The sequence below is a fragment of the Salvelinus sp. IW2-2015 genome, linkage group LG4q.1:29 (genome assembly GCF_002910315.2).
Source record: "Salvelinus sp. IW2-2015 linkage group LG4q.1:29, ASM291031v2, whole genome shotgun sequence".
In the NCBI taxonomy this organism is placed as follows: Eukaryota; Metazoa; Chordata; class Actinopteri; order Salmoniformes; family Salmonidae; genus Salvelinus; species Salvelinus sp. IW2-2015.
The window spans coordinates 49610087-49620973 of NC_036842.1; the positions used below are offsets into that span (position 1 = coordinate 49610087).

Genomic DNA, 10887 nt, shown 5'->3' on the forward strand with positions numbered 1-10887 from the left:
TGTGGAGTGGTTGAAAAACGAGTTTTAATGACTCCAACCCAAGTGTATGTAAACTTCAACTGTAATTTCAATGCACTTTTATGACTCAAAGAAGAGTCTTCAACTATAAGGTACTGMTTTGAGCTCTCCTAGCTGTGCCGTTGAGGAACTAGAYRYAGCACACTTGTAGTTGTTTTCTRTGGAACACAACCCTGCGTCCCCGCCTTCTCACAATCACTGTTGTTTACACATTCCAAAATTRCCGCATTCCATTATCAATCGCAATCTGGTAAGGTAGGCGTCATTTGAAAGCGTGCTCTATTGCCAGCATGGTTAGCTACGTTACAAAATATGATCTTACAGTGTTAGGCTTTCGCAAGGAYATTCGGAGAAGCCGATCATAATTTTGGTGCGTATATAATAGTCACGAGTGCATTCAGGTGAGCGTTCCCCACCAAATTTCTTCACAATACGACAAACATAGGCTTGTTCAGAACAACCCAGGGTATGACGCCATGTCATCTTGTAACTGTACATCAAGCATACAGTAGTGATCATAAACGTTGACACTGTATATGACAAGTTTTTTGATATGGAAACGTTCAGTGCACATTTGGACTATCGGGTGTTTGACTTGCTTGTATGACATAAAGGCGATATTTATTATAATCCTCAACGTCTCATCTTTCAAAATACATAGAGTCCTCTTTATTTACACTCAGACAACAAAACATTTGCAAAAGTTTCCCAATTAGTGGGAGAGATGGGGGCAACATCTTGTCATGTGCGGTGTTCAAGTTCAGAATCGCTGTCAGTAAAAAACAATATTGAGACATTGAGACCTTGAGCTCTGACGTCATGTGTAGCGTGTTACTGTAAAGCCACCGCGTTACAATTTAGGCGCTTATCAGTGTGCAAAATCTGCTATTTCGAACCTGTATACGGGTACGTATGTAAAGAGCTACCAATGGAAATGAGTCATGCCAACTAGGTACTAATTAATTAGCAGTTTAATGCGTTGCAGTGTATTGGTGGATAATATCATGTATCACGATGCATAATATCTAACTCTCCCTCTTGTTGTATAGCGGTGGAGCTGTTGATCCTGGCCCACGACTGCTTCAGTCTGACCTGTAACATGGAGGGCATAGTGAGGGTGCTGCAGGCTGCCCGCCACCTCAGCCACGCACACCTGGCCCACAGCGAACACTACGGCCTGCTGGTAAATCCCTCTGCCTYGTCACACATGGGCCTCCTTCCCAGTCATTGTATCGTAATTACATCGTAATATATGTTGATGGCTTTGCAATGAATTACCTGGTGAGATTTTACTATAAACTAATTGCTCCAAATTAATGTACAGTCGTGGCCAAATGTTTTGAGAATGACACAACTATTAATTTTCACAAAGTTTGCTGCTTCAGTGTCTTTAGATATTTTTGTCAGATGTTACTATGGAATACTGAAGTATAATTACAAGCATTTCATAAGTGTCAAAGGCTTTCATTGACAATTACATGAAGTTGATGCAAAGAGTCAATATTTGCAGTGTTGACCCTTCTTTTTCAAGACCTCTGCAAATCGCGCCCTGGCATGCTGTCAATTAAATTCTGTGCCACATTCTGACTGATGGCACCCATTCTTGCATAATCAATGCTTGGAGTTTATCGAATTTGTGGGTTTTAGTTTGTCCGCCCGCCCTTGAGGATTGACCACAAGTTCTCAATGGGATTAAGGTTGGGGAGTTTCCTGGCCATGGACCCAAATATCGATGTTTTGTTCCCCGAGCCACTTAGTTATCACTTTTGCCTTATGGCAAGGTGCTTCATCATGCTGGAAAAGGCATTGTTCGTCACCAAACTGTTCCTGGATGGTTGGGAGACGTTGCTCTCAGAGGATAGTGTTGTACCATTCTTTCATGGCTGTGTTCTTAGCAAAATTATGAGTGAGCCCACCCGTGGCTGAGAAGACAACCCCACACATGAATGTTCAGATGCTTTACTGTTGGCATGACACAGGAATGGTAGCGCTCACCTTGTCTTCTCCGGACAAGCTTTTTTCCGGATGCCCCAAACAATCGGAAAGGGGATTCAAACAGAGAAAATGACTTTACCCCAGTCCTCAGCAGTCAATCCCTGTACCTTATCAGTCTGTCCCTGATGTTTTTCCTGGAGAGAAGTGGCTTCTTTGCTGCCCTTCTGACACCAGGCCATCCTCCAAAAGTCTTCGCCTCACTGTGCGTGCAGATGCATTCCACACCTGCCTGCTGCCATTCCTAAGCAAGCTCTGTACTGGTGGTGCTCCGATCTCGCAGCTGAATCAACTGCAGGAGATGGTCCTGGCGCTTGCTGGACTTTCTTGGGCACCCTGAAGCCTTCTTCACAACAATTAAACAATTGTGGAAAAATTGATATTTGTGTCATTCTCAAAACTTTTGGCCACGACTGTACTGTAAGCATGGTGGTGTCAGTTCATGAGTACTGTTTTTCTCTTTTCTCTGTGCATGTGTATGCGTGTGTGCGCTCACCTTGTGTTGACCCCTTCAGGTGCGTCTCCTAACTGGCATCGGCAGATACAATGACATGACCTACATCTTCGACCTGCTCAACCAGAACCACCGCTTCGAGATGCTGCTCAGGAAAAAAGTGGAGTCGGTAAGAAGCGCACACACACGGATTTGTCTCTCTCTCACACACACAAACGCAGAAACTGCACACACACAAACACAGATAGAGATCACTCTTCCCAAAACAGTCTCTGTTGAGGTCTGACAGAACACACACAGAGACACAACAGACCTGCCAGACAGAGAGGCATCTAGTCATTGTATTTTAGTTYAGACAGGAAATATATATATCACAGYGGTTGTGTACATGCTGTTTTCCGAGAACACCATGCTTTAGATGTGTAGGACTGTCTCGGGGTACCAGAATAGGACAATAGGAAAGGATATTTTCCTTTCACGTTGTCCTTTCCAGCACAGCTCCAGCAACTATTGGATGCATAACCAAGCCAGCCCAGTACAGTTCTGCTTGGGTCAGTTCAGTAATGTGAAAGGGGTATAAAAGTTGGTGTGTTTTGTGGTGCTCTTGTTTATACGTACAGTACGCTAGTATCTAAACGGTGTGTGTGTGTTGCAGAACTTCCGGCTGAAGACGGCCCTGCTGGACTACATCAAGCGGTGTTTGCCGGGGGACAGTGAGAAGTACAACATGGTGGCCCTGTGCTTCAGCATGTGCAGAGAGATAGGAGAGAACCACGAGGGAGCCGCCCGCACCCAGCTCAAACTGATCGAGTCCCAGCCTTGGGGTGAGCTATGACAAMGCCTACAGTTATAGTATGAGGATCACTACAGTTACAGTTTGAAGTCAGACATACTATATATTTGTGACGCATATAAAGAACATGGTATAGTGGCTGAGGTAAATACATTTTTCAATTCTGGATATGAATTGAAATTCAATTCATGAATTGAAACGTCCTCATAGAAAACAGTAGACAGATTTCATTTTATGAATTGAATGTCAAATCACTTGAGTCAAAAACTGAACTGACCCCAACCCTGGTGTCAAGGGATGTGTTTTTCAATATTGTAGTATCTTTCCTGTTGTATAGAGGGCAACTTCTTAAAATAGACTGTTGTGAAGTTTTTCTGTTGCTTTAACTTTATTTGCACCTGAATGTAGCCTGTGTYTGAGTCATTGACACAAACTCAATGAAGAGCTACAGGACATGCAGACAGTGTTTTTCACTCACTCCCTGCTCATCCCATAACAGCAGTGACCCCTGAACTCAAAAGTTCCTTGATAAAGGTTCTTACTCTCCTGAAGGATGCTGCAGAGAGCTATTCTAAGGTATTGTTATCCCTCCAACTGTCAAACACAGGTCCTCTGTTTAGTGTTGCTTAATGCTAGAAAGGTCTCCTTGGACCCCCCTTTGTGCCAATGACACATGTTTTGGACATCAACATTCGAACAGTCTAAGAAGTAGATTTAATATATGCTATCCGAAAAGTTATAATTTGGTTGTGATTATGAAGGTCTTACCTAACATTAGAATACGAAAATATATTTTTTAGAGAACATAACATTTCATTACTTTATGTTACTGTACTTTTCCAACATTTTAGAACAGCCTTAATTCTAAAATGGATTACATTTTTGTTTTGTCATGAATCTACACACAATACCCCATAATAACAAATCAAAAACAGTATTTTTGAATTTTGTTTTTGCAAATTTCTGATTTAAAAAAAATTGAAATATTACATTTACATAAATATTCAGACCCTTTACTCAGTACTTTGTTGAAGCACCTTAGGCAGCGATTAGAGCCTCGAGTCTTGGGTATGACGCTAGAGGCTTGGCACACCTGTATTTTGGGAGTTTCTCCCATTCTTCTCTGCAGATGCTCTCAAGCTCTGTCAGGTTGGATGGGGAGTGTCGCTGCACAGCTATTTTCAGAAAAACATCCCCACAGCATGATGCTGCCACTACCATGCTTCACCATAGGGATCGTGCCAGGTTTCCTCCAGACGTGATGCTTGGCATTCAGGRCAAAGAGTTCAATRTTGGTTTCATCAGACCAGAGAGTCTTTTAGGTGCCTTTTGGCAAACTCCAAGCGGGTTGTCATGTGTCTTTTACTGAGGAGTGGCTTCCGCCTGYCCACTCTACCATAAAGGCCTGATTGGTGGAGTGCTGCAGAGATGGTTGTCCTTCTGGGAGGTTCTCCCACCCCACAGAGGAACTCTGTAGCTCTGTCAGAGTGWRRATCGTGTTCTTGGTCACCTCCCTGACCAAGGCCCTTCTCCTCCGATTGCTCAGTTTGGCCGAGCGGCCAGCTCTAGGAAGAGTCTTGGTGGTTCCAAAGTTCTTCCATTTAAGAATGATGGACGCTACTGTGTTCTTGGGGACTTTCAATGCTGCAGACATTTTTTGGTACCCTTCCCCAGATCTGTGCCTCGACACAATCCTTTCTCTGAGTTCTACGTACAATTCCTTTGACCTCATGGCTTGGTTTTTGCTCTGACATGCACTGTCAACTGTGGGACCTTATATAGACAGGTGTGTGCCTTTCCAAATCATGTCTAATCAATTGAATTTACCACAGGTGGACTCCGATCAAGTTGTAGAAACATCTCAAGGATGATCAATGGAAACAGGATGCACCTGAGCTCAATTTCGAGTCTCATAGCAATGGGCCTGAATACCCTTGTAAATAATCTTTCTTTTTTTTTACTGTTTTCGCTTTGACATTATGGGGTATTGTGTGTAGATTGATGAGGAAAAATAATAATTGAATCAACTTTAGAATATGGCTGTAACGTAACAAAATGTGGAAAAAGGGAAGGGGTCTGAATACTTTCTGAATCCAGTGTATGTAGGGTGTCCACACACTAGTACAGTGTGAGGAGAACAGAGATAAAGTTAAAGGGTTGTCTAACTGGCTGGCTGCGACTGCCTGAGCAGAGATGAGATGATGACTCTAAGGAATTAAAAATGATAGTCTACAGAATTGCAATATTTTATTATTTCCTATTTTTCTATTTGGACCTGACAGAGCCAATGGAATATTTTCAATGTTTTGGCAGTTGAATGTCCACTATTTTGGGCTTTGGAATTTCTATTAAAAAGCTCTAATCATTTTTATGTAATTATTCATAATGCATTTAATATTAATCGAAAACCGTGATATTTAAAAAAAAATAATCGTGTCAAAACTGAATTGACCTGAAAAAGCACTAATGGCTCAGTACTACCACCCAATCTACCCAGAGTGGCTTTGGTGATGAAATTTCACTTCTTTATGTTATAAAATACATTTTACCAAGACAAKTATGATGATTCATGTTCTACGTCGTTCAGTGGYGTCTTTCACTAACATTTCATTYACAGTATATCKAAATAGTCGGATTTCCTAACCTAATACATTCGATAATACTCACAGAGCTCTGTTGACGAGCATTGCAGCTTTCTCGCAGAAACTTTTGAGGATTGCACATGTTGTGGTGGTCATCTTCAAAGTTGTTTCTACGAGTCGCCAAAGCTAAATTAGCATGGCACAAGRTGAATTAATTGTGAAAGGCTTTGAAAATAAAAAATATTCCGGTACGTTCAGTGCTCCGTTGACATTTCACAGAGATATGCTTGTTTTTGTGAGAAAATCTTCTAAACAGGAATTTCTCATTAATTTGAAAAGCTTATACTAAAATATGAAAATACTATCCCACCTCTATATGGTTTTATGTACTGCGGATTAGAGTAGAAAGATGACGAGTTCAACGGGAAACGTGAACCTGTGAGGTAGCAATCGTTCTCGCACATCATCCAGCCTAGCTGACGCGATGCTGTGCAATTTGTATAAACTTTTTTTTCTCTGGCCTCCATTGATTTAGTCACCCTAATTTTGGCCACCCTACAAGGGTAAAAATTCTTTGAACATGAGGTTTGGACCTGTGTGGGTTCCATATTTTGCGCAGAGGGAGGGAGCTTCCGTCTCGCTTTGTTCATGGTGCCTACCAGGCTTCTTTTTTGTGCATCGTTCGCATCCCCTCGCTCATAAACTCTCCCATTCTCCCCCTTTATCATACTTTACATTATTTATTTCATCTGTTATATGTAAAAAAAAGAAAATCGGTATAGTTTAGGTTCAGTTTTGAAGCAATTATCGGGGTAATTATCAACTGGTCATGGCACCTTCAACTGTCGGGAAAGCCATTAAAAAAAGTATATGTCCTCCTAAAACTGGTTATAACTCAAATCAAATGTTATTTGTCACATAAAAACAGGTGTAGACTAACAGTGAATTGCTTACTTACGGGTCCTTTTCCAACAATGCAGAGTTAAAGATAAAACAGGTAACAGAAATAGTGACACGAGGAATAAATACACAGTGAATAATGAATAACAATAACGAGTAAAAATAACATGGCTATATACAGGGAGTACCAGTACCGAGTTGATGTGCAGGTATACAAGGTAATTGAGTTAGCTATGTACATATAGGTATGGGTAAAGTGACTCCAGTTCTGTTTGTGATTTAACACACTGTCGTTGTTAGAATGTTTATATAGACTTATTTAGGAAAAGTCAAGGATGACTTAAAAAATAGCAGAGTAATAAAACATTTAAATTTGTTTTGCTTCATTATTATCTGGGTCTTTCTAGTGTTAATTGAACGTGAGTAATAGCTTTGCAGTGGAGATAAAAAACTTTCTGTGTGTCTGTGTGTGTACGCGTGCACGCATATGCATGCGCGTGTGTGTTCTCCCTCAGGACTCATGTGTACGCCAGGCAGCACGTTGTGTCAAAATGGCAAAGCTGACCACACTCCAGCTCCACTTCCTGAACCACGGTCAAGACCAACGTGTCATCAACCTGCGCCAATCAGATCTCCTTGGTGCCATTGTGGCACTGCCSCGCTGTTACCAGGTAATGGCACTAAATGTAACCGTGGTATACTAAATCAGTTATCCAAATGCTAGACTTGTGGTACCGGCGCTATTGTAATAGTGGGAGGAAAAATCAATTATCCCAATCCTAGATTTGGGAAGGATGTACTGAAATGTAGATTGATTCCCAGTCGTATGTCATAATGAGATGTAGCTAAGCTTATTTTAAGCTATTATTTTAAACTGTGTTGTTTCTCTTGTCTCTAGGCTTTTGTGTTGTCGGAGGCCTACGACTACAGTCCAGACTGGGCGGAGGTGCTCTACCAGAAGGTCATCCTCAGTGGAGACTTTGCTTACCTAGAGGAGTTCCGACTTCACAGGCCACTCCCCGCCTGCCTGTTTGAAGACATATCCCAAAAGTAATTTCAGACGATTTCCAGAATTAGGAGGGAWTATCTTCTTGCTGATATTAATCCTTGGTCTGGTTCTACCTTTCAGATTGACTCACAACACGCCTCCGAGCAGTGCGGGCCAGAACCTGAAGAGACTATTGCAACACTGTGATGACGTTTACACCTACTACAAGCTTGCGTATGAACACAAGTTCTTTGACGTGGCCAACATGTTACTTCAGGACCCCAAAACAAGCAGTTACCTAAACGACAGGCTGGGTACTAGGTAGCTGATTCGAAARGGCACTGCCCCTGTCAAATACCTCCAAATACGCATGTGGAATTTTTTTACAAACTCTTTTCTATAACATCTTTCATGGAGATGAATAGTTTCACGAAATAATGTTTTATTTTCTCCACGCAAAATCGCTGACTAACTGAATAAATCTCGTATTGATTGAAGCTACAGACTTCTGTCTTTACTTAAACACGATTGAGTAGTCATCCACAGAGGCTGTTATTATAGCTGTTGTTGTGATGTCTACCCCTCTTCCTAACCGAGGTAGACAAAGTAAATGATCCTAAATTGTAATAGAGTTAGGGTTGCAAAATGATAGGAACATTCCAAAAATTCCTGGGAATTTGGAGTATTCAGGATTTAACATTTTTTCCCCCACTTGATTCCAATAATCTTTTAACCAGCATTTCTGGAAAACCTGGGAATTTTACGAAAGATACCGGAAAGGTGCCACCCTAAGTGGAAGACTTGGTGGACTGTATATTCTTTGGTTTGGTATTGCTTAATGTGTTCACTCCCAGGTGCTGATCGGGGCACAGATGACAGTAAAGTGGATTACAGTTTTGTGGTGGGTTTAATAAAGATGAGGATTCACACAGTATAGGGCAAAGCACAGCACAGTGTAGGATGTTTATGGCTTGATTGACAGCTTGAGTGTTAACCAACTCGGTTGTGTGTGGTCTGAAAATACAAGGGGGATATAAAGACACAATAGTGAATCATAGATATAAACTTAAGACAATCTCCAATTCACTATACTAAACAGTAAGAATGTAACCACATGGCTATAACATCTTGATGCTATTCAAGACTATACAGCGGTATACAACATGACCGTGCCTGCAATAATTGGAGACCAAAAGCGCGCCGCTGCACATGTACTCTAAAGCAATGCCACAACTCATGAACTTGAAATGGTAAGAGTGAGGTGTTCTCTCATTTATTTCTGGAAATAGCTAGCAAACTAGCCAACTTTAGCCAGTTAGCTTAGGTGCTTGAATGCAGCTGAGAGGTCACAATGCTCGGGTCAGCCCTACTCCTTGGCCAGAGCGTCCAGCGTGATCTCTGAACGCGCCGAGAGTGAACAGCTCTGAGTTCACGAATGGCCCAGATCGCACACTGATACACTGGAGGCAATTTACAAACACACCCMTAGCTTCTTTTTTCTCTAACTCTGAGCTGGAGATCACCCAGAATGCTCTGCTCCACTTCACTAGTAGCCGGAGCTACAGCTCTAATATGATGAACTACTATTTCTTCACGGCCTTTCGTACACAAATTGTAGACTTGGGAAGAACGCACTGAAATGCAGATTGTCAGTTTCAATGACCATGATTCCCTCTGCCTTTCTTAGGTGCCCTTACAAAGCAATAAAACATGCCATGATATATTTGGCACGTACCAAGGGACGTACACTGAGTGTATTTAACATTAAGAACACCTTCCTAATATTCAGTTTCGGCCTCAATTCGTCGGGGACTTGAAAGCCTTCCGCAGGGATGCTGGCCCATGGTTGGCTGCAATGCTTCCCACAGTTGTCAAGTTGGCTGGATGTCCTTTGGGTGGTGGACTATTCTTAATACACATGGAGAACTGTTGAGCGTGAAAAACCCAGCAGTGTTGCAGTTCTTGACACAAACCGGTGCGCCTGGCACCTACTACCATACGTTGTTCAAAGGCATTTAAGTGTTTTATTTTTCCCATTTACCCTCTGAATGGCACACATACACAATACATGTCGTAATGCTTAAAAAGCCTTCTTTAACCCGTCTCCTCCCCTTCATCTACACTGATTGAAGTGGATTTAACAAGTGACATCAATAAGGGGTCATAGCTTTCACCTGGATTCACCTGGTCAGTCTGGTATGTCATGGAAAGAGCAGTGGTTCTTAATATTTTGAACACTCAGTGAATGTTAGTCATCAAACTGTGTTCGGCAACGTCCATAGAGGATTTTCCAGGATGCCTCCCAAATGACACCCTATTCCCTATACAGTGCATGACTCTTTACCAGGACCCACATGGTACCACTTGGGATGAAGCCTTAATCTCCACCAGTGATACAGGGTTAATTCCCCCCCTTGGTTGGAGTGTTTGGGGTCCGCCGTCCCCGAGGGGAAGACCCCTCATGAATAAACATGCTGTGTCCTCTCCAGACACTGCGATAGCATGGCTTTGATGAACTACTAGAATCAATGGGCCGCCAGCGACAAATCCTGCAAGGTTGAARAATGACCTTGTCTGGTTTGATTAATAATTACAGGATTCACCAGGAGAGGGGATGGATGTTGCAGTACTGGCCATAGTCACTAGATGCCACTCTATGGTGCTTATAAGTTATACACTACATGATCAAAAGTATGTGGACACCTGCTCGTCAGACATCTCATTCCAAAATCATGGGCATTAWTATGGAGTTGGTCCCGCCTTTGCTGCTCTAACAGCCTGCACTCTTCTGGGAAGGCTTTCCACTAGATGCTGGAACATTGCTGCGGGGACCTGCTTCCATTCAGCCATAAGAGRATTAGTGAGGTCGGGCACTGATGTTGGGTGATTTAGGTCTGGCTCGCAGTCGTCGTTCCAATTCATCCCAAAGGTGTTCAATGGYATTGAGGTCAGGGCTCTGTTCAGGCCAGTCATGTTCTTCCACACCAATCTCGACAAACTATTTCTGTATGYGACCTCACTTTGTGCACGGGGGCATTGTCATAATGAAACAGGAAAGGGCCTTCCCCAAACTGTTGCCACAAAGTTGGGGGCACAGAATTGTCTGCAATGTAATTGTATGCTATACCGTTAAGATTTCAATGGAACTAAGGGGCCCAGC

The 10887-nt window shown here is 42.4% G+C and overlaps 1 protein-coding gene across 2 annotated transcripts in view; it reads left to right on the forward strand.

Moving 5' to 3' along the window:
- The window catches only part of spg11 (SPG11 vesicle trafficking associated, spatacsin), a 78049-nt gene extending 69825 nt beyond the window's left edge, over positions 1-8224 (forward strand). For both annotated transcript variants that reach the window (XM_023984903.1, XM_023984904.1), the window contains exons 34-40: positions 1068-1201; positions 2526-2633; positions 3120-3288; positions 3757-3833; positions 7255-7410; positions 7638-7789; positions 7869-8224. In XM_023984903.1, coding sequence (XP_023840671.1) covers positions 1068-1201; positions 2526-2633; positions 3120-3288; positions 3757-3833; positions 7255-7410; positions 7638-7789; positions 7869-8052 — 980 coding nt within the window. In that variant the 3' untranslated portion in view covers positions 8053-8224. The remainder of the gene's footprint in view (positions 1-1067; positions 1202-2525; positions 2634-3119; positions 3289-3756; positions 3834-7254; positions 7411-7637; positions 7790-7868) is intronic.
- Positions 8225-10887: the final 2663 nt, after the last annotated feature.